Raw genomic sequence first — 23,578 nt, 5'->3', positions numbered from 1 at the left:
TTTATCTAAGGATAAAGATGAGTCTTTAAAGCTGAGAGGGGTGTGTGGGTTGGGTGTTGTGGGCTGGTCCCCCAAAAGCTATGTTGCAGTGCTTAACCCCCATCCCTGTGCATGTGGCCTTATTTGGACAGGGAGTCCCTGCAGATGTCACCACGTGAAGATGAGGTCACACCGAGCAGGGTGGGTCCTAAGCCCAGTGGCTGGTGCCCTTATAAGGAGAAAGACTGAGAGACTCAGATGCACAGGGGGAAGGCCATGTGGTGTGATGGCAGACCGTGCAGCCACACGGCCACTAGCCAGGGGCTGCCAAGGACTGTGGGCAGTGCCAAGGCCAGGAGAGAGGTCTAGGCCAGAGGCTCTGCCTACACCTGCCTTCCGATGTCCGCCGCCAAGCCTCTGAGAGAGTGGGTGTCTGTTGTTCTAGGGTGTGGGCTCTGTGGGCTTTGGCCGGGCCTCCCCAGGAAACTGATAAAGGAGAGCAGGCGGGGCAGAGCCGGAGGAAGGTCACCCAGGGAAAAGGGACAGAACCGGTCACACGTGGGACTAGAGCGCGGATGGGGTGCGGTCCCCGATTCTGCCCCAAGCCGTGACCGTGGAACCATGGCCCGGAGTTTGCCCACAAGCCTGCTCTGAAGACGAAGACAGCCGTACCGCAAGGCGGGGGGCAGCGGGAGCAGCAGAGGCCGGACGCGCACCGGACAGCCCACACGCGTGTGGATGGTGAGATGAAAAGCATGGAGGTCAGAGTCCCATTTAAAAACGGCTCTGCAGCCCCCCTCCACGCGGCACCCTTCTAAGGCGGTGATGAAGGAATCTTAAAACTAGGGGAAGCCCGCACGGGCAGAGAGCTGGCACAGGAGACGGCTGAGCGCGGTGTCTTCCACGGCATGTGGACGGAAAGGCGGTGATGGGCTGGCTCAGCGGCACATCTGGTAGCTGGCTAGGCTGCCCCACGGGGTCAGGCAGCTGGGGTCGTGGGATCGCGGGGTCGCGGGGTGGGGGGCAGCCACGTCTCCCCACCACCTGGGCTCCCAGCAGCTCTGCTCACACCACCCACCCCTGCTTTGCCAGGGAGCCCGCAGGGAGCCCGCAGAGGGGGCAGGCTCTCTGGACAGAGCTGTCCTGTGGCAGAGGGAGGGCAGGAGGCCAGGGGAAACACACCGGAAGTACATCAGGAAGCCCAGCCAGACGTCAGGGGGCTGGAGTTGTGCCCCCCACGGGTGGGGCGGTGGCAACGCAGAGCTGGCCTCCACTTGCAGGTGAGAAGCAGAGAGGGTGGTGCTGAGCAGCAGGGCCCGGAGGCTGGGAGGGTCCAGCCCCACTTCTCTCCCCACCTCGGGCTGGGCAGCCTTTCCCCAGCACCCAGCCTCCTGCCCCAGGCTGGAACCATCAGACCCTCTTTTCAGGAAAAACTGGTCTGAGGGGCTCCAGCTACGGGAGTGCTGGGGATGGTGAGGCCAGGAGGGGCCCTTTATGGAGGCTACCTCCCAATGTGTAGACCCCCTCTTTCCTGCACTGTCTCAGATGCCACCAGCCAGACAGGGACACCCCCACCTCAAGCAGGAGACCGGAGGAGCCTTCTCGGGAGACGTCTGCCTGCGCAGGGCTTCCAGGAGAGAGGCAGGCTGGTCACCAGGCTCGGCCTGGACACTCCACACGGACCTGCCAGTCCTCCCTGCTACGTGGAAGGACAGCCAGGAGCTCCTGCCTCTGAGAGGGACCAAACCGTGCAGAAGTGGGGGAGAGCCAGGGGCAGGGTGAAAAGTGGGGGTGCCCCCCACCAAAACCTCTTGTCGGTCCCCACAGGGCAAGATGCTGTGTCCATGATGCAGAGAACAGGAGACCACATCACGACGAAAATCAAAGAATTAGAAAGAGTAGAAAGAGGCATCAGGGGTCATGATGGTCCGGGAGGCAGAGCGAAGGCACCCTTCCAGAGACCAGGACCGGAATACCGAGAGGCAGCGCGGACAGCGGGCTGTGGCGAAGTCGGGGGCCCTTGCGCCTGTCTGCCCGTACGTGGTGCGCAGAAGCACTCAGAGTGGCAGGGGTGGGCTCAGCAGCGAACGGGTCAAGCCTGAGAGTGGACGGACCAGCGTCTGTGATGTGAGCGGACTGGGGAAGTGGGGAGCAGGGCAGACAGGTGGGCTGAGAGGCACGGGCCTCCCCGACTCTGACAGGAAGAGGCTCCCACTTCAACCCTGGTGCTCATAGAGCGGTACTGGGCGGTGACGGTCATCGGATGGTGACGACCAATGAGCACCACTGGATATCTCTGAAATGTGTTACGTTTTCCTTTAATAGGAAGTGATCGGATCAATGCAGAACGCTGTTCTGGATCAACCCAGAAGCTGGAGTGGCCACGGAGCAGGTGTGGGGCCGGCAGGAGCTGATCCTTCCTCTCCAGGTGGAAAGCCAGTCGATACAGCCTCCAGTGGAAGAACGCCGCAGTGAGAGCACAACACGCAGAGGTGTGAGATGTGATGGACCGGGAGCCGGAAGTGGCCCGGCAGAAGAGGCAGACAGACAGTCCCCCAGACGGCTGCTTTTCACTGGCATCTTTAGATCATGGTCATGCGTGACTTTGGTTAAAGTGCACAGTAACCTGAAAAACTCACAGGCGTTGAATTTACTGCACTACGTACAGTACGTATTTGTTAGAAAGGAGTTAGAAAGCAGAGTTAGGTCCATGGAGTATAGACTCGGACTCAGGTTCGTCTTCGAGTTTAAAGTCTTGAAATGTGTGGGTCTCATCAGGAAGTGCCGGGCCAACTGCCAATCTGGTTTTGGGAAGAAAAGTAAAAGAAAGTAACAAGAAAGCTCTTACTTTTTTTCCCAAAATGGGTCTTGAAAACCACAGCAGAAGGTCAGGAACAAAGCCTGGGCAGCAGGTTTAGGGAGGGAGGGTGGGGAAGGCCCGGGGGAGGCATACACGGGTCTGGGACAGTCTGAGATCTGGACAGGAAAAGGGGAAGGAACCAGGTTTGAAGTGACAGCCCAGGGGAGATATTTGCAATATCTTTGAATGACAAAGGATGAATGCCCAGAATGTATACAGAAAACAGACAAGTCAAGGAGAGAAATAACCCTGGAGAAGATGGGCAGATTCTGTGCCTAGACAATTAAAAGGGTTCAAATGGCTGATAGATGGATGGCCACATGCTCAACCCCACTGGCAATCAGGGACGCACATGCACATCGAAACAGTGTGCTATCATTGTTCATCCTCCACGTGACAATATTTTAAATATTTTATAATTCATAACACCAAGGGTACCTCCAAAGGCAGTGTGGGGCATTGGGAGTGGGGAGTCCCTGTTTGGGGGGTATGCAGCTGGCCCAGAAGACCCTGGACTTAAGGCCACACAGGCCTCGCTGCATTCCCAGACTGGAGCCCACCCTTGCAGACGCCTATAGGACTGTGGGAGGGGAGAGGCAGGTAGGCAGGGTGGGGACTAAAGGCCTGGGCACATGGACCCCACCCCTGCGTCAATGGCCCTCCACGTGCAGGTTCCTAGTTGTTTATCCTGCACTCATTCAGGTTTATACAAAACCTTTCTGGTCTGGGTTCTGATCCCTCATGGAGAATGAGCTTCTGGCAAAAAATAAACTGGGAGGGGCTAAGCCAGGGAGGGGTCTGGGCAAATGGGGCTGCCAGTCCCCAAGAGCCTCAGCCCAAGAGCTTCCATGTGCTGCATCCATCCCCCAAACTCCACCCAGTCACCTGCCATCACTGTGGGTTGGCTGTGCCAATGGAAGACGCCCACCAGGCGGCTTGCAGGAGCAGGGCCCTGTTCCCCAGCCTCTGTCCACGTAGCTCTTTTCAGGGGCGGGAAGGGTAGCCCCCACCCAGACCTGGAACAGGATGGGGAGGTGGGCTGCTGCTCAGGCCTGCATGGGCTTTCACAGTCCTTGCCCTCGTCCCAGGGTGGGGTGGGGACCACGGGAGTACCCGAGGGAACACTGCCTGGGAACCAGCCCGTTGCAAACCTGGCTCACCACCTCCAGGGTTTCCTCCTGGGGCGTCCTGTTCAGGCATCAGGTAATGAGTTCAGGGGTAATGAGTTTACTGGAGGGCCTGGGCCCAGTTGCAAGGGTTTGCAGATCCATGTCCACTCGACCGCTTTATTAGCTTCTGCTTCTGGGACTCTTCAAACGCCACCAGGGCTCAGGGACGCTGTGAGCTTTGGCTGAGGACCCTTCTCCTCACTGCTGCAGCCTCCACCAGCTGCATTTGGTAAAGTGACCCCATTTTGAACCCCTGCGGAGTGCCTGGTGTCTGGGGAGCCCGTTTCCCCTCCTCTGTCTTTTCTGGAGGCTCTGACCTCCTTCCAGTAAGCTGCAGGCATATATTCCCATTTTATCAGAGCAGCAGGAGGGCCGCTGTTACCCACAGGCCTGAAGCTCCCATTGCTGCTGTGACCACTAGTGGTGGGCAAGAAGGCCTGAGGTTTAGAATAAGCCCATCCCCCCAAAAGCAGATGATTTGGGAATGAATCACCCCTGAAAGGGACGGGGGCCAGGGCCACAGCAGCACGTGCTCTTGGCTCAGTCCAGGCTCGGCACAGGCTCTGACCAGGTGCTGAAGGCCAGGCTCCTGCCAAGAACCTCCATGAACCTCCCCCCACACACACAACCAGCCCTGCATGCCAAAGGCCTCACGTGAACCCACCTGGCCAGCCTGTCCATGACCATCACACCCCTGCAAATTCCTAGGCCAGACGAGGAAGAGGCCCCACAGGCTCTGAAGGTGGCTACAGTGGTATAGACAGTATTCCAGGGGCCTGGGTGTTTGCTCTGGGACAGGGGACCCCCATCCACGTCTGAGGTAGGTGTTGCCACTCACCGTCCAAGTCTGGGTTCTGAACTCCTCTGTTCCGCTGACTGACGCACCCAACAGCCTTGAGCAGATTTTTAATGGGAAGCCAGGAACCTTCTCCTAGAAGCCTCCCACGCTCTTCCATGTGCTTTGCTTGCACTGACAGGCCCCAGCATCCCCTCCAGGGCCCAGTATGTGACCAGGACTGACAACTTGGCACCTTCCCTATCTCCAGCCACAGATGGTTCAGAGATGGGCACATGGCAGAAGCTGCCCGCCCCAAGATATCCCCAGGAGATACCTGAAAGAGTGGCTTTTTTCTATTAGGAAAGGTTGAATTTGTGGGATGTAGGCATGGAGCTGTGGGCGTCAGTCTGCAGTCACTTGGGGACAGCCTGCCTGAGAGTGACGCCATCACAAAAGGGCACAGGTAGACTCCCAGGTAGGAGGGAGGCCTGGGTCCGGCTACTCCTGGAGCCACGGACCTCTCCCTGCACATGTCAGTCACACAATCAACGACCTTCTTCTGCTCAAGCCAGTCGGGCTGGGGTTGGCCCTCAGAAGGCTCCCCGCTTGCCAGGGGTGGAACTTCACACTGGGTCGGACAGAGGGTCAGATGCAAGACAGGAGTGAGGAACAAGAGTGCCGCAGAGGCAGAATTAGGGCCACGGGTGACGGGAGGAATGTCAAGACCCTCCTGGGGAACTGAGGGCTGGGAGCCAGCCTCCTCCAGGCCTCGCGGGGCAGGACGACTTCAGCTGACTCCAACGTGACCCGAGCTGCTTAATGTTGGGAGACACGTTTGTGGTCTGGCCTCCAGTGGGTCTGACCTCCTCTCTCGATAGACTCTGTGGGTCACTGCCAACTGCTCACTGCTGTCACTGTCCTGTATGGGATCCTGAGACACGGCTTTGATCTGATCTAAAATGTCCGGGGTGAGGTCTACTGGTTTCAGGCATGGCTGGGTCCACGTGTGGCAACTCCTGGACTGGAGCGGCCACGCTAAACATGAGTCTATCAGCTATGCCCAGGGATTCGTCACTTTCACGTCAGAGCCCATCTAGTCTTTCCACGTCCATCCACACTCCCAGGAGATGGGAAGCAGAGAGCTCGGTGCCATTTTCTGCAGGAGGAAAGTGAGGTTGTGAGCAGGGTGGGAGGTTACCTGAGGCCGCAGGGTGGGCAGGGAGCAGGAGTGGGCGCCTCGGTCCCTGTCTTCACTGCCAGACGTATATTCCGGGGGCCTTACCTTGACAGGTTTTGGTATGAATGTTATGGTGGCCTCACAAAATGAGTTGGGAAATGTTTCCTCCTTTTCTGTTTTGTATGAGGCTGCTGATACTTCTTCAACTATTTAGAAAAATTCCTCAATGAAACCATCTAAACCTAGAATTTTCTTTGTGCAAAAATTTTAAATTATGGATTAAACTTATTTAACTGGTATAGGACTATTCAGATTTTCTGTTTCTCCTTGTTGTCAGTGTTGGCAAGTGTGTTTCATTTACATTTCAAATGTACTATCCTGGGTTTGTTCATACTGTCTTCTTACTTCCTGTTAATGTTTGGCGCGCCTGTGGTGATGTCTTGCTTTCCATTCCTGACACTGGAATTTGAGGGGGGGTTTCTTATCCAATAGCACCAGGAGTTCACCAATTCTACGAGTCTCTCCAAAAAACCGCTTTTGGCTTTACTGGTTTTCTCTAATTGTTTACTTTGTTTCATTAATTTGTGCTCTAATATTTGTTATTTTCTTTCACCTTTGGGTTATTTGCTGGTCTTTTTTTTAAAGCTTCCTGAATTGGGGCTTAAAGCATTAATTTTCAACTTTTCTCCTAAGCTATGCACTCCTTGAAGGACTGCTCTGTATTTGCATCCCACGGTGTCTGATATGTCACATGTCACTACTGTTCACTTCTAAACATTTTACGACTTCCTTTACAGTTTACTATTTGACCTATTGACTGTTTAGAAGTGTGATGTTCAATTTCCAAGCACTTGGAGCCTTTCTAATAGTCTTCCTGTTACAGAGTTTTGATTTAGACAGTATGCACTTGTATGAGGTCCATCCTTTGAAGTTTGTTGAGACTTTATGGCCATGGATATGATGTATTTTGATTAACAGCCTATGTGCGCATGGAAAGAGCATTTCACTGCTATTCAGGGCAGTGCTACATGTCTGTGAATCAGGGCAGCCTGGCGAATCCTTTGCTTGAACTGTGTGATGTTGGTTCAGAGAGAGAGAAATAGACTGTGATGTTGAGTAGCTCAGAACAGGTCCTCACATACACAGCTACTTGATCTAAGATGGGGCTCTTCCCCATTCAGTGGGAAAATGATGGTCTTTTACGAAAACGATGAGGGGTCAACTGGATACCCACGTGGGAAAAAGTGGGCTCTGGCCTTCCCCCTCGACATTCACAAGAATTAATGTATCATACATCTGAAGAGAGGGCCACAACACTTAAAAGAAAACACAGGATAATATCCTAATGAAGAAGCAGTAACCAGAAGAGAAACGGTGGGTGAAGCGGACTTCACTGAGAACAACCCCTGTTCACCCCAAGCAACAGCAAACCAGAGTGAGAGAGGATGGACGCAGTGTCTCGTGCAACACGAACCCAGGCGTCCATCTGCAACACACAGCCCTGTGTCAGACCAGGGATGTGCCCCGAATATATAGAAACCCTCCTCGAAGCAGTAAGAAAACGGAGCAGCTGTGAGCCCCGGCGACTGGCGCAGAGCCCGGTCCTAAGCCTCGGGCCGCGCGCGGACGCCCCCTGCCCGGTGGCCCCGGCGCGCACGCAGGGAACTCGCTCGGTCGTCCTTAGGCGGGGCGGCGGCCGGGAAGGCCGGCCGGCCCCGCCCCGGGGTTGCCTTTTCCTTAGAAGGCGAAGCCCCAAGCCTCGCCTCTCGCCGACGGAGAGTCGCGCCGCGCGCCCCGCGCCCCGCGCTCCCCTCTCCCCCGACGCCGACGCCGGCCCCAGGAGCCCCCAGCCCGGCTCAGGCGCGGACGGGGCGGGCGCCGGGCGGGGCGCGCACCCTCGCCGTTTGAATGGGAGGATCGAGGCCGGCGGAGGCGGCGGCGAGCAGATCCTGAAGCCAGAGCTCGTTCCCGGCCCGGCGTCCTCGACATGCGGCGGGAGAGGTGAGCGGGGTGGCCGCGCCGACGGACGGCGCTGGTGCCGGCCGGGCCAGTGCCCAGGTCGCCCGGCTGCGGAGCAGGTTGGGCCCAGCCGCCCGCCAGCGCCCCCGCCGCCCGCGCATTCGTCTTCGAGCGCGGGCACGGCGGCGCATAGCGAATCGCCATTTCTCCGCGGCCCTTCCCATCCCCGGCAGCCGCTGGGGTCTTTGTGTTCAACTCGGAATCTAAAAGAATGTGACACCGTGTTCTCAAAGATTTGGGGCACAGGAGCGAACGGCTACCGCAGCCGCAGCCCTGCCTGGAGGCTCCCCGGGCGCCCCGGCGGTTCTCCGCGGGGCTGACCGCTCCGCTCGCCGGCCGGGGCTGAGCGCCGTCTGCCCGCAGGTGCCGCGCCCCCCGCCTGCGTCCCCGACATGGAGGTGCTGCGGCGCTCCTCGGTCTTCGCCGCGGAGTTCATGGACGCCTTTGACCGCTCGCCCACCGACAAGGAGCTGGTGGCCCAAGCCAAGGCTCTCGGCCGCGAGTTCGTGCACGCGCGGCTGCTGCGCGCCGGCCTCGCCTGGAGCGCGCCCGAGCGCGCCGCGCCCGCTCCCGGGGGCCGCCTGGCCGAGGTGTGCGCGGTCCTGCTGCGCCTGGGTGAGTGCGGGGGCCCGGGCGGGCGGGGTCCGCAGGCTGCCCTCGGAGCCGCGCCGCACTGGTCCGCACCCGGAGACGCGGGGCGACACCCTCCGCTGCTGGGTCAGCCTCCCGCCTGGACAGAGGGGGCCGGCCTCGGGGAGCCCGGAATGGCCACGTGCACAAGGCAGGCCCGACCCAGGTCGGTGCTCCCCCTGCTCCCCAGCCTCAGGCTCGCTGCACACCCGCCGCAGACCTCCCCAGATCTGCCTGCTCAGCCCAGATCTCAGACATTCTGGCGACAACAGATAGAAAGCTCCAGGACAGTAATGCTTCGGTGGCTAAGCTTCTGGGTTGACCCTTGTACTCAGCTGGGCTCAGAAATCTTTTGTCTGACCACGTGTCCTGACGATTGTTTTAGAAAACAGGTCTTTTGCAGTTAGTGGCTGAAACCCTGCCACCTATTATTGCTCTATCCCCTCACTTTGGGGCCTCCTAGGGCTCCCTGTAGAAATTGGCCCCAGGAGAGCTGAAACCACCATGGGGCTGAGAGCCCCACATCCTACCTGGCCGGCTGGCTGGTGTGGGTAGACACCTGGGCTACTTGTTTCTGGGGTCACACACAGCCCAATAACTATCTCCACCTTCTTCAAGATTGACCCCAGAGAGGGAGGGACCAGCCCAGCTGCTTCTGCCTCAGTCTGTCCCACCCTGGGACCAAGGTCACTCACCCTCCAACAGGTTGTTAGGTGCCAGGAGTGGGCACGTGGGAGGGTGGGCAGCAAAGACTGCACCCTGACTGGGTGTCTCCAGGCAGAGTGTGGGGAGAGCTAGTTCAGGATGAGGGTTTGCGGGAATGCCCAGTGAAAGGGACACTGCTGCTTCTCAGGCTGACACTGGTGTCCCCGTGTCCCTGTTTTGCATGGACCCTGGGAGCAGGGCTTGCAGACCTGCCCTGCCCCGGGGGTGAGTGTGAGGGACACAGATTCCATGGGGCTTGGGGCTTGGGGTAGAGGCTGCAGGGGCTGGTATCCCAGTGAGTCTGGGTGGGGGAGGTTTCTGGTGTGTGGAGCAGGTGGGGCTTGGGGATCAGACTCCCATGAGGTCAGCCACCCAGTGGGCTGTGGGCCTGGCACCAGGGACGCATACTAAGGATCCTGGAGAAGGTGGTTTCTTGGCCTCCCGAGAGCCCGCCAGGCCTTTGGAATGGCCAGGATGAAATACTGCCTCTCCCATCTGGCTGCAGCAGGGCTTGAGGCTGCCCGCCCTGGGATCAGAGTCCCGATTTAAATTTGGCTAAAAAGCCCTGCTTCCAGCCTGCTGCTCTGACTGGATCAGTGTTGGTCCCCACTTCCAAGAGCCCTGGGGTGCTTTGGGCCTGGGCCTGGGCAGCAGGGGCAAGCCAGGGGTCCAGCACTGGCCCTCTCAGGAGCCTGGCCCTCCAGGCCCTCATACAGTGTTCAGTCCCATGTCTGGCCATGTCCAGTTCCCAGGGCTCGGCCCCTGCCGCGTAAGCTGGGGGGCCTGGTGGAAGACGGCTTGTACCCCCAAAGTGTTGGCTTTCATGTCTCATTTGCTATGTTCTGCCCTTGGAGCTGCTCAGTGTGAGGCCTGCCCCCCAGCCCAGCCCAGCGCCTCCTCAGCACAGATGCTCGGCTCCCCGGGCAGAGGCAAACGGAAGAACCTGGGTCGCGCCCCAGGGTCAGTCTCTCACCAGGCCCTGGCAGCCCCTGGGTCCGTGTGTGGGAATTTCCATGTCACCTTCCTCCACCAGCCTCGGCCTTGCCTTGCTCTGCTCTGGTTCCAGATCTTAATTAGATGGAGGGCAGCTGGCCCCAGGGATGATTCTGTGCCCTTATCAGCCAGCCAGGATGTCCAGTAGGCTGCATTTCCCTGTTTGCTTTGGCTGGAGAAGGGGTTGGGCTGGGGGACACCCAGGAGAGGCCTGTGTGGAATTCCCGGCATATCATTGCCAGGGGTGCTGTGGCCAGCACACACTGGAGTCAGGGCTGTTGAGAGGGCATTTCCTCTGCCAAGTGTGGCCTCCCCATCCAGACCACACCTGCGTGGTACCAGGAGTGCAGATCTGAGCCTGGTGGTGCTCGTGGCCCCAGGTAACGGCTCAGATTCTTGGTTTACCATGTCGAGCTGGGGCTGGAGTGAGGTTGCCTCTCCTTGGCTCGGCCAGGGCTGCCCACCTGCGTGGGGTTGCTGACGCTGTCCTGGCTCAGGTTGGGCTCTGGCCACCTGCCCAGTCTGCCTGCCTCCTGGGCAGTTCCCTGTGAGTCACCAGCCAGGCACGGCCCCTGCTCCTCCTCGGGATTCCCGCCCCACTGGCCCAGCCGGCTTTGCTCCTGGAGTGGGGGTGAGGGGTGAGGGTGGCTGGCGGGCTTGTCAGAAGGGGCTGCAGAGGTTCCTCTCTAGTCTCCTTGTCCCCGGGCTGTGGCAGGAATCTGACCGGTTGAGTCCATGTGGGCTGGGGTCCCCGTGCCACGGGGCTGTGGAGTGGGCTGGACCCAGGCCAGTATGACAGCGGGGTTGGTGTCAGGCATGTGTGGAGGACCCCTGACCCTCCTGTGTGGCCTTGCAGGGGACGAGCTGGAGCTGATCCGGCCCAGCATCTATCGCAACGTGGCGCGCCAGCTGAATGTCTCTGTGCAGTCGGAGACTGTGGTGACGGACGCCTTTCTGGCTGTGGCGACCCAGATCTTCTCTGCAGGTGGGTCTGTAGGGCGCCAGGATGCCCACAGTGCCAGTGTGGCCCAGGGTCTGGTCGCGCAGGAGCTGGCACAGGGTGGGGCCTTGGAAGAGCCTCCTTGAGGCCCAGCCCAGCCCAGAACAGTGACGCGGTGATGCGGTGTGACCCCCCTGCTTCTGAGGACGAGGGGCTGGCTGGGTGGCTGGCACAGGGCCTCACGTGGGTCTGGCTGCCAGCGGTGCTGGCCGTTGGCTAGAGGAGGGCCAGCCTGCCCTGCACGCATCTCAGTCGAGGTTGTGGTGGCTTGGGCTTCTCACTGCAGGGCACTGGGTCCCAAGCCGCCTGCGTGGGCGCTGCCTGGCTCTTGGGACAGACAGAGCCTCCAGGGCCACAGTGTCCCTGCTAAATTCCGTGGGTCAGCCCCGCTTGAGGGGAGGGTGCATGTGGGAGCAGTTCGCTGGGGAGTCTTTGGAGAGTAGCCACACACCTTACCTGTCCTACCTGGCTGGCCTGCACCCCCTTGGGGTCTCCCAACGCTCTGCCTCATCGTGGGCGTGGCCCTCCTGCCTCCTGTGCGCACACCTGCCTCCAGGCTCGCGGGAGGCTATTGGACTCATCCCTCAAACTCCCTCCTGTCCATGTGGCCTCCTTGGAACCCTGCTGGGCGCCCTGTGTCCTTGTCCTGTCCTGGGTGCGCCACACTCTGGGGGTCCGCCTTGTCCCTGGGTCCTGCATGTAGCAGGCACCAGGCGCTGCATCACCAAAGCCCCAGCCCCAGTGGACCCCCTCCGTCAGCAAAGCTGTGGATGTTTCCCAGCACTTTCTGGGGCTGCTCTGGGCCTGGGGACCCTGGGATGAATGGTTGGCCCTTGGAGAGGGAGCTTGGGTGCCCTGGAGCTGGAGTGTCCCGAGGCTGCGTTCCAGCTGGGGTGGGGGAGCCAGCCGCTTGGTGGCATCGAGTGTGTGTAGGCACTGGCTTTTCCACTTCAGGAGGCGGCAGGCAGGGGGCCTCTCACCCCCTTGACTGTGAGGCAGTTCTGGGTCTGCTGACCAGCCTCTCCCTCCTGCCTCCCTCGCTCATAGGACTGGTGGGACAGGGGCAGGGCAGGGTTTTAGGGCAGAGGGCTTGGGGGAGCCACCGTCCCACCACCTCACAACACAGCCTACATCCTGCAGGGCTCAGGGCCCACTGACCTCCAGCCTCCCTGGCAGGAGCCTTGGGTGACAGCTGACCTGGCGTCCTTCCCCAAGGAGGCTCCTGTGGGCAGCTCAGAGGCTGGCACAGAGCAGGGCCTGACTCAGGAGGCCTCCCTCCAGAGTGTTGGGACATGGGACACCAGCTGCATAAGCAGCCTCCTCCAGGGTGGCCACCAGGCAGCTGACCTCCCCGGGCAGGAGTCCCAGCTAGGATGTGGTTAGGGCTGCTGGGTGGGCTGGTGGGGCATGTGTCCTGCATAAGTGCTCTAACAGTCCTGCCTTAGGCCTGGGCTGGGGAACTGGGGGTGTGGTAACCCTGGCAGGTGGGTGGCCCAGGCAGGCCCCTTGTGGAGGAGGCGGACGAGGGCGTCATCCTGGGTTGGTGACCGCCTTCGGCCTCCCTGGGCTCTTGCGCGTGGGCCTGACATGCCTGTGGGTAGCCGCCCTGTGTGTTTCCGGGTGCCAGGGGGCTGGTTGATGGCCGCTTGTCTGAGACCCTCTGCCGCTGGCGCTGCCCTGCTGGTGCCTGGACTGAGCTGGGTGGGGCCGGCCCCCGGGGTGGTGGGGGTGTGTGGGCAGGGAGCAGAGGGTGGGAGGCAAGGCCAGAGCACCCACCCCTGCCTGCCCAGCCTTGCTCAATTTGGGGACTGGCCTGAGAGGTGCCTAGGAAGGCTCAGGGCCTCCACGCTGGGAGGGGACATCCATGGACCTTGAAGGGATTCAGCTCGAGTCTTGGGACTCTGGTTTGAAATCCGGCAGAGCATTCCTCTGTGTTCATGCCCTCCTGTCCCACTGGGAGCCAATGGGCTTGTCCCCCAAGCTCCTGCCCCTGCCTTGGGGCACGTCCTCACTCGCCCCTGGCTGCCCACTCGGGCTGGTCTCTCAACCTCTCTGAACATAGGAGCCACCTGGTAAGGGGCCAGGAGCAGGCCTGCCCACGTGTCTGGCCCCCTCACCCAGCCTGTGACACCCCACCCTTCCTTTCGCCCAAGCCTCCCCTTCACCTGTCATCCATCCCAGCCCCGGGCCCTTGGGTCTTTTTGCCATAGGGTGAGCAGGTGTCTGCTGGCCATTATCCCCCTCTGCAGCTGGGCCTCGTACATGCTGACCGTCAGGCTGGACCGACCCTCCCTCTTCCTCCGCAGACAGCCTGCCGGGCCCGGCTTCTGGCACCGCAGCTGCAGCGCCCCCATGCATACCTGGCTGTCTGCATGCTGGGCCTCCCAGTCCCCTTCAGTGGGAAAACCAATTTTTCCCTCCCCAGTTAAAAGTTGGCAAGAGTTTTCCTTTTTTTCTTATTACAAGAGCAAAATATTTTACCACAGAAAGATCAGAACATACGGAAGATAAAGCACTCTTAGAAATCAGCGCTGAAAAAACAGCCTGGTGTGAAATGAGCAAAGCGCCTGAGTGGACGTTTCTCCCCGGAAAGTGCACAAACGGCCAGTGAGCCGGTGCAGAGAAGCTCGTGGTCAGTTGGTCAGAACGCGCATGCTGAGCCCCAGTGAGATGCCACTGCATGTGGGGAGGATGGCAGCCCCAGTGTGGCTTCAGCAGGGATGTGGGCACAGGAAGCCGCAGACTGCGTGAGCCGGCTGCTCCCCTGCCACACATTTCCCCCTGACAAATGACACGTCCACCTGAGGACTCACGCACAAAAGTCCACAGCAGCCCCAGTCCACTGTTGTGCCTGTGTCTGTCATGTGATGGATGGACAAGCAAACTGGCCTGTCAGGACAACGGAACACACCGCGGCCATGCGAGGAGGGAAGCAGGCACCAGCTGCCGCATGGGGGCCTCCAGGGCGAGAGGCAGAAGGTGTGTGGCGCATAGTGTGCCCCGCCTGGGGGAGCTCCCCAGAGGGTTGCCTGTGGGGGACGGGAAGTGGATCAGTGGGCACAGGAGGCTAGGCAAGGGGTGAGACTGCTGATGGGGACGGGGCTTCTCCTGGGGGACGCAGACTTTTCTGGAATTCAGTACTAATGATGGTCACAACACTTGGTGAATATAATAAAAACACTGCGTAAAAGAATGAACTTATGTTAAGATCATATCTGCATAAAAAATAAAACACAGAAGACCTCAAAGAAGAGAGGACGTACAGGAGACCTACCCTGGAGACCATCCCAGCTGGCACCTTCCAGACCCTGATTTATCCTCCAGATGTCAAAACGTGGCCTCATGTGGAGCCCATAGCCTCTGTGTGGCACCCCAGGAGGCATCGGCTGGTGCCTGTCGGCGTTGAGTATGCCCTGGGGCACCCGGGAGCTGCTGGTGATGGGGAACAAGGTGTAGTGCATTGTTCCCACCGGATGCCCTGGTGGTTGGCACTGGAGGGGGCACCTGCACCAGAGCCCTGGGGAGGCAACGGTAAGGCGGGAATAGCCTGCCTGGGGCCTGAGAGGGGCTGGGGGCCAGCTCGGGAGGGGTTTCAGGATTGGATTTATTTTGGAAGAGGTGGGGACAGAAACAGGAGAGCTTTAAGCAGGAGAGACACATGGGCTGATTTATGGGGTTTTCAAATTTGTTTTTATTGAGGTTAAGTTCACATCCTCACGTAAGTTAACCATTTTAAGATATGAATTCAGTGACAGTGTATTCTGCGTCGTGCAGCCAGCACACCAGTTCTCATTGCCCAGAAGAAAACCTGTCCCCTAACGTCCCCTCCCCAGCCCCTGGCAGCCTCTGATCCGCTGTGTGGCCTGCTCTGGACATTTCTTACAAATGGACTTGTTACAGAAAACCAGAAAACCCAGACTGGATCACTGACGGAAGAACCAAGCAACACTCAGAGGTCTTGGAGGGTGGAGGTTTATTTCACACCTGCGGGCCCAGGGGACAGTGGTCTCCAAAGGTGTGAACCCCGAGTACAGCAGGGCCGTTCCTTTTATACATTTACTACAAAGCTGGGGGGAGTCAGCACCCAGGAACCGTTGCAGTGGGAGCTATTAGGTCACTATAGGTGTATTCAGGATGCTAGTTATGTTTTAATCCATTTCTGTAAAGGTTACCCGGATACTGTATTATAAACTAACAGGCTTCCATGACTATGATTAACAAACTGTTGCATACCACTGAGACCCTGGTCGGGGGGAGGATACATTGTTACATTGTTTCAATCCCAAGCACCCAAGCACCTTGTGATTCCTCTGTATTTCTGAAGCCTCAATAGAAACTGTTTCCTTGCCTTTCGTGGCTTCCCACCAACCTGTCAAGAGGGGGAGGGATCTGAGAACTTCCTGAGTGTTTCCTCATCAGGCTCATAAGCATGGGGCCTTTACCGGGCCTTTGAGGCTGGTGCTTTCACTGGGCCCCATGTCTCAGGTTTATCCACGTGTAGCTTGTCAGTATCGTTCCCTTTTGCGCTGGGTAGCAGTCTTGTGTGTGGACCGCGTTAGTTTTCCCTCACAGTCATGGGTGCTGGTGGTTTTGGACACTGCGCAGGGCTGCCGTGCGCGTTTGTGGCCGCGTGTTCTCCGAGCTGACTTCTGTTTCGTAGCAGGTTATTCTGGCTGCGGTGTGAAGGTGCGTTGGGCCCATGCTCACTCCCTGCATTTGCTGCTGCCCTAGGCTCCCTCCCTGCAGGGACTGATGCTGGGCACGTTTGTGTCCTTTGTATTACAGAGACCACACGCCTGCCAGCCGTCTTCCCATCACAGTCACGAGGCTGCAGTTACCTGGATCCTCACATCGCCATTTAAACTTATCTGATTACAGCATCCATGTCATTTTTTTTTTTTGGTATCATTAATCTACGATTACATGAAGAACATTATGTTTACTAGGGTCCCCCCTTCACCAAGTCCCCCCCACATACCCCTTCACAGTCACTGTCCATCTGTGTAGTAAGATGCTGTAGAATCACTACCTGTCTTCTCTGTGTTGCACAGCCCTCCCCGTGCCCCCCACGCACTATACATGCTAATCGTAATGCCCTCTTTCTTCTTCCCCGCCCTTATCCCTCCCTTCCCACCCATCCTCCCCAGTCCCTTTCCCTTTGGTAACTGTTAGTCCATTCTTGGGTTCTGTGATTCTGCTGCTGTTTTGTTCCTTCAGTTTTTCTTTGTTCTTATTCTCCACATGTGAGTGAAACCATTTGGTACTTGTCTCTCTCTGCCTGGCTTATTTCACTGAGCATAATACCCTCTAGCTCCATCCATGTTGTTGCAAATGGTAGGATTTGTTTTCTTCTTATGGCTGAATAATATTCCATTGTGTATATGTACCACATCTTCTTTATCCATTCATCTACTGATGGACACTTAGGTTGCTTCCATTTCTTGGCTATTGTAAATAGTGCTGCGATAAACATAGGGGTGCATATGTCTTTTTCACTGGGCTGCTGCATTCTTGGGGTAAATTCCTAGAAGTGGAATTCCTGGGTCAAATGGTATTTCTATTTTGAGCTTTTTGTGGAACCTCCATACTGCTTTCCACAATGGTTGAACTAATTTACATTCCCACCAGCAGTGTAGGAGGGTTCTCCTTTCTCCACATCCTCGCCAACATTTGTTGTTGTTTGTGTTTTGGATGGTGGCCATCCTTACTGGTGTGAGGTGATATCTCATTGTGGTTTTAATTTGCATTTCTCTGATGACAAGCCATGTGGAGCATCTTTTCATGTGTCTGTTGGCCATCTGAATTTCTTCTTTGGAGAACTGTCTGTTCAGCTCCTCTGCCCATTTTTTAATTGCCTTATTTGCTTTTTGTTTGTTGAGGTGTGTGAGCTCTTTATATATTTTGGATGTCAAGCCTTTATCGGATCTGTCATTTATGAATATATTCTCCCATGCTGTAGGATATCTTTTTGTTCTACTGATGGTGTCCTTTGCTGTACAGAAGCTTTTCAGCTTGATATAGTCCCACTTGTTCATTTTTGCTTTTGTTTCCCTTGCCCGGGGAGATATGTTCAAGAAGAAGTCGCTCATGTTTATGTTCAAGAGATTTTTGCCTAGGTTTTTTTCTAAGAGTTTTATGGTTTTATGACTTACATTCAGGTCTTTGATCCATTTCGAATTTACTTTTGTGTTTGGGGTTAGACAGTGATCAGGTTTCATTCTCTTACATGTAGCTGTCCAGTTTCGCCAGCAGCATCTGCTGAAGAGACTGTCATTTCCCCATTGTATGTCCATGGCTCCTTTATCGAATATTAATGACCATATATGTTTGGGTTAATGTCTGGAGTCTCTGTTCTGTTCCACTGGTCTGTGGCTCTGTTCTTGTGCCAGTACCGAATCGTCTTGATTACTGTGGCTTTGTAGTAGCGTGTCATTTTAACAGGCCTTCTTTGATGATTACCAAGGGAAAGCATCTTTCATATGCCAAGTGTATTTTTTTCTGTGGCTCATCTGTTCACATTCTGTGCTCATATTTATTTTGAAAGGTCTTCCCTCCTGCCGACTTTACATGCTCAGGGAACTTGCACGCTAGAGCTTGCACACATCCTTCGGGGTGCCCTTCCTCTGCTTTTCCTCCCAGGTGGGCTCCATCTCCGCTCTGCCTCTTGGGAGCTCATGGTCTGGGGCAGGTTGTGCCCCCCGTGGGTCCCAGTTTCTTTATGAGAACAAAGTCCTGCTGCCCTTGCGGGGCAGGTCAGGAGACAAGTCGTGGCAGGTGCACCTTGAGGCTCCTTGCTGTTTGCTGTGTGCAGCCCTCCTTGCTGTCCCTCTAGCAGATGGTGGGGTGGGCGGAGCGGGGTCGTCCTGGGCTCTAACACAGGTGGGCAGGTGTACAGGTGTGTAACGGAAGCTTGAGAAATCTTCCCCTAAGACCTGAGGGTGGGCACGACTGCCCTGCAGCCCCTGGTGACTGGGGCTTGCTCCAGGCAGTCAGCTAGCTGGGCACCCTGTCCAGGTGGGGAGCCTGTGTGCTGCCCCCAGTCATTGGTGGAGTGGCAGGGGTTGTGGCAGAGGGCTCAACCCCTTCCTGTGACCCTGAGAACGGGACAGGAGGAGTTCAGGAGCCTTCTGCTGACCAGTGTCTGTCTCTCCTGCAGGCATCACGTGGGGCAAGGTGGTGTCCCTGTACTCGGTGGCCGCGGGGCTGGCTGTGGACTGTGTGCGGCAGGCCCAGCCCGCCGTGGTCCACGCTCTCGTCGACTGCCTTGGAGAGTTTGTGCGCAAGACCCTGGTGGCTTGGCTGAGGAGGCGCGGTGGATGGGTGAGAGGGCCTGGGGGTAGGGGCACCAGGAAGGGGGGTTGCTAGGTTGGAGATGGGAGAGTGAGTGTACCAAGGGGTGGGGCACGAGGCCCTGGTTGCCCAGCTCCAGTGCTGCCCTGTCCCCAGAAACCTGTGGCCCGGAGCCTCTGCCTGGCAGAAGGCGTGGGCCCCATCACCTGGGAGGGCAGAACTCCAGCCCTCTCAGAGGGAAAACCCCAGCACCACACAGAGCACCCTCTCCTGGCCTCCCCACCCAAGCCGGGATCTAGCCCCTCTGCAGCCCACAGGCATGGGTGTCAGAGTCGTTAGGCCACTATCTCCATGCACCCAACCAGTTGCTCCGCCCTGGCCAAGCCGTGGAGGCTGCTGGGCCGTGGCCATGGGGTTGGCCCCCCTCATAGGTGATCTCAGCTTGTGAAATGGGTGGTTGGCAAGGGTGTGTGAAGCACCCCAGCAGTTGGTGGGAGCTGCTGTCTGCTGGAAGGTGGCACTTGGGGGTGAAGGTGGCTTCCAGGATGGCTCGGGTCGCTGCGCCAACCCTTGGCACACAATCCCTGAGGCTTCGGCCTCCTCCTGCCTTCCCCTAGGGCTGGCCCCGGGAGCGGGGAGGACAGACCGACACTGTGGTCAGACTGTGGGGAAAAGATTTCATTGCTTAGCTGGAAACGGTAGTAAGGAGTGTGCCCAATCCTTGGGCTTTGGGGAAGCTCAGTTCCTACTCCTGTTCTCAGGGAGGGCTTGAGGCTGCATTTGTCCTTGGGGGTGCCCTACAGGAGGGGCAGAGATGTTTGCAGCCTTTGGGCAGGCGGCTGGCAGCTGAGCTGGGAGTGGGCACCCGGGCACTGGCACAGCAGGCTCCTCTCTGCACCCGGAGCCCCTCCCTCCCCTTCCTGCCCACCGAGTCTGCACCTCAGGCCCACTAACTGTCTCCTCTTTCCCTCCAGACCGATGTCCTCAAGTGTGTGGTCAGCACCGACCCTGGCTTCCGGTCCCATTGGCTGGTGGCCACACTCTGCAGCTTTGGCCGCTTTCTGAAGGCCACCTTCTTTGTGCTGTTGCCAGAGAGATGAGTGGTCAGCAGGACCAGAGGCCACAGCCAGGCCCTCCGACCGAGTAGGCCCTGACCCCCAAAATCATCACCCTCCTCCCTGTCCAAGCTAGGCGCCCTGCCCCATTGCTGGAGGCCTGGTCCTGAGCCTCCTCCACAGGCTAGGGCCTTCTGGAAGGAGACTGGGGCTTCCCTGGGCCTGGAGCTGGGCTTCAGCATCGATCTGTGGCCCCTCTTCACTGCTCCTCTTTGCCTGGGACCCCTGCTTATCTCCTTTCTTTCTGGAGCCAGAAAGAGAGTCACCTCCCAGGCTCAAAGTCAGAGGAGCTGGGAGCACCTAGCTGTCACTGGACACGGGGGTCCCACCAGTGCAGGGGGCCATGTCAGGACACGAGTCGGTCTCCGTCCCCAAGGGCAGTGGGCCCTGCACATCTGGTCTGAAGGTGCCTCTGGCCTGGCCAGGCCTAGGGGAGCCGTGGGGTCTTCCTGACCCTGCAAACAGAGCGTCTGGCTTGTGTGCTCATTGCTGACCCCATTTCTGGAGGGGAGTGTGCACCCTAAAGCAGGGTCCCTGTGTGGCAGGGACTAGGGGAGTGGGGCCCAGACCCAAACACCTGACCCATGAACACAAGCCCACGGGCAAGGCTGGCGTGTGCATTGTCCGATTCCAGTAAAGTTTCTGGCAGTGGAGTGCGACCACCTGCGACTGGATGGGGCAGTGAACCCAGTGTTAGGACAGGAAGCACTGGAGTTCCCAGCATCTCCCTAATTAAGGCAGCTTCTGCCACCCGCCATGGCACACGCACATGCGCGCACATCCGCACACATACAGCTGTCACGCGGCAGGTGCCCAGTCGCCTTCCTCTCCGTGGCTGGCTGCCGGCCTATGTCAGCCACGCCCATGCCTTTGCTTTTCTGAGGGTGCTTTTCCTGTGGGGCCCACAGGGCCGGCCCCCCTCCCTGCTTCCTGGTGCAGGGATGTCTTCCTGAAGCCTGAGGGCTCTGGCTAGGACACAGGTACTCTGGAGGGCTGTGGCGGGGCCTCGCCCAGCCTGTCTCCCTTCTGTAGGACATACGGTTGAGCCGGGCACCCGCCGTCTCCTGGCCCAGCCCCCCACCTGGTCCTGATGAGACGGAGGCCCCCAGATGAGGCTTTCATGCAGGCACTTACCTCCCCAGGGCCGGCTGTTCACTCTGCCTCGGAGGCTGTGGCCTTGGCCATGGCCACTGAGGGAGGGAAGGGTCGGGGCAGGCATGCATTCCTCTGCTTCCTGGAGGAATCCTTTGGTATGTATCCAGCAGAGGGAAGCAATGTGACCAACACAGGACTCGGAAGGCACACAGGCTGGCCATCCTCACGGTGTCAGAGGGCACAGTGGAGCGGAGCCTCTTTTCTGACAGCAGCACAAAAGTAAACGTGAGCCCTATGTGAGGAAAACTAAATAAACCGAGGGACATGTGAGCGGGGGGCACAAGTGCCAGGAAATCTGTCTCACAGAAGAGATGCCTCACTTGTAAATTTATAAATTTCATACAATCCTTATGAAAATACCAGCATGGGCTTTTTTTTCTGGATCCCAATAAGCTAATTATAAAGTTCACAGGAGAGGAAAATTTTAAAAAAGCCAAACACAGCTGGGAAAACCCTTAAAAAGAGGAGGAGAGGGGAGGGCCCAGCACCATCTCTGCGGGTCTGCCCCTGAACCACAGGGTGCCGGGCTCCCTGCAGACAGGCCTGGGTGGGCCCGAGGCAGACCCCACGCCTACAATGCCGTGTCTGTGACGGAGCGGCCCCGGGCAGCCGCGTGCTTGCTGACGCGGGGGCAGCGGTAAGCCGCCGGGGAAAAGCCAGGAGCCGCAGGGGCGGATTCCACATGGACCCAAGAGCATCTATAACCATGAAATGCCAGAAAAAATGGGTGGCTTCCTTTGTAATTGGGGTGTGGGTAACACCTTCCCAAACATGATTTAAAATTTAGGAATAATAAATGGAAAAAGATGTTCATAACACCTAGTATTTTCAAAAAATATTTGTACCTTGAGACAGGAAGCAGTGTCTGTCGGGCTGGGGCGGCCGTCTAGTGGGCACAGGTGTCCCTTTGCAGCGACGAAAATGTTTTAAAAGTAGAGGTGATGGTTGCATAACATTGTGAATGTACTAAATACCATCTAGCTGTACACTTACTATTTTAATATACTTTAAAATGGTTAAAATGGTGACCTTTGTCATAATAGTGTATTTTACCTCAACAAAAGTGGTACCTTAAAATTAAGAATAGTAGGATTAATATTCCTAATTCCAAAGAGCCCAGCAGCTCCAAACATCCAGAAAAAAAACAGAATATAAGAGAAATGCAAACCCAAACTACCCCAAGATGCCATTTCTCACTTATTAGGAGGCCTTCATTCAACTTTGACAAGATGGTGGTTCCCCCTCACAGGCCAGCAACCTCACAGAGGCTGTGGGAATGCAAATGGCACACTGATGGGGTGGCCCTGGGCACCTCACATACGCATTTATGGACTGGCAGCCCCACTTCTAGGAATCTACCCTGGAGATACACTGGCAAAAGTCCCGAACGACGTGCACACGAGGTTACCCACGCAGTGTTACCTGACTTGGCAGCAGACTGGAAATGAGCAGATGCCCTGCACTGGGGTGGTACTGGGTCAGTGGCCGGGCCACCTCTCGGAGCAGCACAACTCTGCTGGGCAAAGGCCTCTGCACTGACCGTGAAGTCATGTAAGATGTTCTGCATGAGCAAAACTAACTTACAAGGACAGTTTGTGACAAATGAAGCCGCACATCAGGCTGGGGACACAAGCACCTAGACAGATCACCTGTTCCAATCAGAATACATTTTAACTTCATGTCACCAGTGACAGGAAGGTGTGAAAACAATAGCAAAAAGTCCAAAACCTCAGTCCTGTTAATAACATTATTCTGAAATAATTCTATGTATCCTGTAGGACTGAGCAAATAATGTAAAGAACCAAGATTTTCATCTTCAAAGAGGTAAAACCAAAGAATTTTAAAGTAACGAATTTTATAATAAATTTGATTTGGAAACACTAGTTTGGATGCACGCATTTTTCTTTCAACAGCATGCACGTCCCGGGCTAAAGCAGCGAGGGAAGCCGGAGTCTGCAATGAGATCTCACGCAGCCCGGCGAACACACGTGAGAAAGTAAACTATAGGGCAGTTTCCTGGTCCTGCACACAGAAGGGGCTGGAAGCAGAGCAGCCTGGCCCGGGCGAGCACGTCAGCTGTCTGTGGTCTCTGATCCCCACCGAGAACCAGGCTTGGAGCATGCAGCCGCCGGGGACTGCGGGGCCCCATTCAGCCCCCTATGGGACTGTGGAGCACCTCCCGTCAGTCCATCACGGGAAAACACTGCACTTGACTGGGTTGCCAAGGGCCACAGCAGCAGCGAGTGGTGGCCTGGTGTGAGGAGGGGCTCCCCCCACCAGCCTTACCTGGAGCTGCAGGGCACAAGTACCCCCATGACTGGCACTTCAAGGGGGCTCAGCTTTTGCATGGGCTTCCTGGTGTGAGCTTTGCAGGGCACACACACAGTCAGGCATAGGGACGTTCTTGCCAGACTGCAAGCCCTGAGCAAGTGGAGTCGAGACCCACCCCCACTGCCAGCGGGAGGCGGGAAACATAACGGGGTCTGGCTGCTGCCACCATTCGTTTTGGCCTCAGCAAAGTGAGACCAGCAGACACGTGAGTCTGCCTGTGCAGGACAGGGTGGACCGGTGGGCCTTAGCCTTCCAGACCACAGGGGACGGATGGGAGAGGGCCGAGTCTGAACTACGGAATGCAGACGCCCAGCACCCCGCCTGGGGCATCCTCCAGGCTGTGGCCAGCTCCCCAGCCAGTGGCACAGAGGAGCCAG

At 57.4% G+C, this 23,578-nt stretch overlaps 2 protein-coding genes across 3 annotated transcripts; both read left to right on the top strand.

Annotated features, from left to right (window-relative positions):
* The first annotated feature begins 222 nt into the window (after window positions 1-222).
* On the top strand, window positions 223-6,287 carry LOC108399786 (uncharacterized). Of its 2 annotated transcripts, none has more exons than XM_017664761.3 (5): window positions 223-720; window positions 826-932; window positions 1,072-1,259; window positions 1,525-2,015; window positions 2,305-6,287. In XM_017664761.3, the coding sequence occupies exons 1-5, from the start codon at window positions 718-720 to the stop codon at window positions 2,452-2,454; spliced, it is 939 nt and encodes a 312-aa protein (XP_017520250.3). In that variant the 5' UTR covers window positions 223-717; the 3' UTR covers window positions 2,455-6,287. The 2 variants fall into 2 exon arrangements, with proteins under 2 accessions (XP_017520250.3, XP_036865445.2); XM_037009550.2 differs by having other exon boundaries at window positions 223-740.
* Window positions 6,288-7,707: 1,420 nt separating this feature from the next.
* BOK (BCL2 family apoptosis regulator BOK) lies at window positions 7,708-22,753 on the top strand. Its single transcript, XM_037009549.2, has 5 exons — window positions 7,708-7,964; window positions 8,346-8,597; window positions 11,167-11,295; window positions 18,467-18,630; window positions 19,575-22,753. Exons 2-5 carry the CDS (start codon window positions 8,375-8,377, stop codon window positions 19,698-19,700), a joined length of 642 nt encoding a protein of 213 aa, XP_036865444.2. The 5' UTR covers window positions 7,708-7,964; window positions 8,346-8,374; the 3' UTR covers window positions 19,701-22,753.
* Window positions 22,754-23,578: the final 825 nt, after the last annotated feature.

Source organism: Manis javanica, chromosome 12 (genome assembly GCF_040802235.1).
Source record: "Manis javanica isolate MJ-LG chromosome 12, MJ_LKY, whole genome shotgun sequence".
Lineage (NCBI taxonomy): Eukaryota > Metazoa > Chordata > Mammalia > Pholidota > Manidae > Manis > Manis javanica.
Note: the sequence above shows the minus strand (reverse complement) of the source record. Positions and strands in the feature narration are given on the sequence as shown.

What these genes read in the sequence shown, in the direction of transcription:
- BOK (XM_037009549.2), top strand. Translation starts at nt 8,375, where the DNA reads ATGGAGGTGCTGCGGCGCTCCTCGGTCTTCGCCGCGGAGTTCATGGAC. An exon ending in CGCGGTCCTGCTGCGCCTGG is followed by an intron (nt 8,598 to 11,166) that starts GTGAGTGCGGGG and finishes GTGGCCTTGCAG; the next exon opens with GGGACGAGCTGGAGCTGATC. An exon ending in GACCCAGATCTTCTCTGCAG is followed by an intron (nt 11,296 to 18,466) that starts GTGGGTCTGTAG and finishes TCTCTCCTGCAG; the next exon opens with GCATCACGTGGGGCAAGGTG.
- LOC108399786 (XM_037009550.2), top strand. An exon ending in GAGCTGGCCTCCACTTGCAG is followed by an intron (nt 1,260 to 1,524) that starts GTGAGAAGCAGA and finishes GCACTGTCTCAG; the next exon opens with ATGCCACCAGCCAGACAGGG. An exon ending in GCCCTTGCGCCTGTCTGCCC is followed by an intron (nt 2,016 to 2,304) that starts GTACGTGGTGCG and finishes TTCCTTTAATAG; the next exon opens with GAAGTGATCGGATCAATGCA.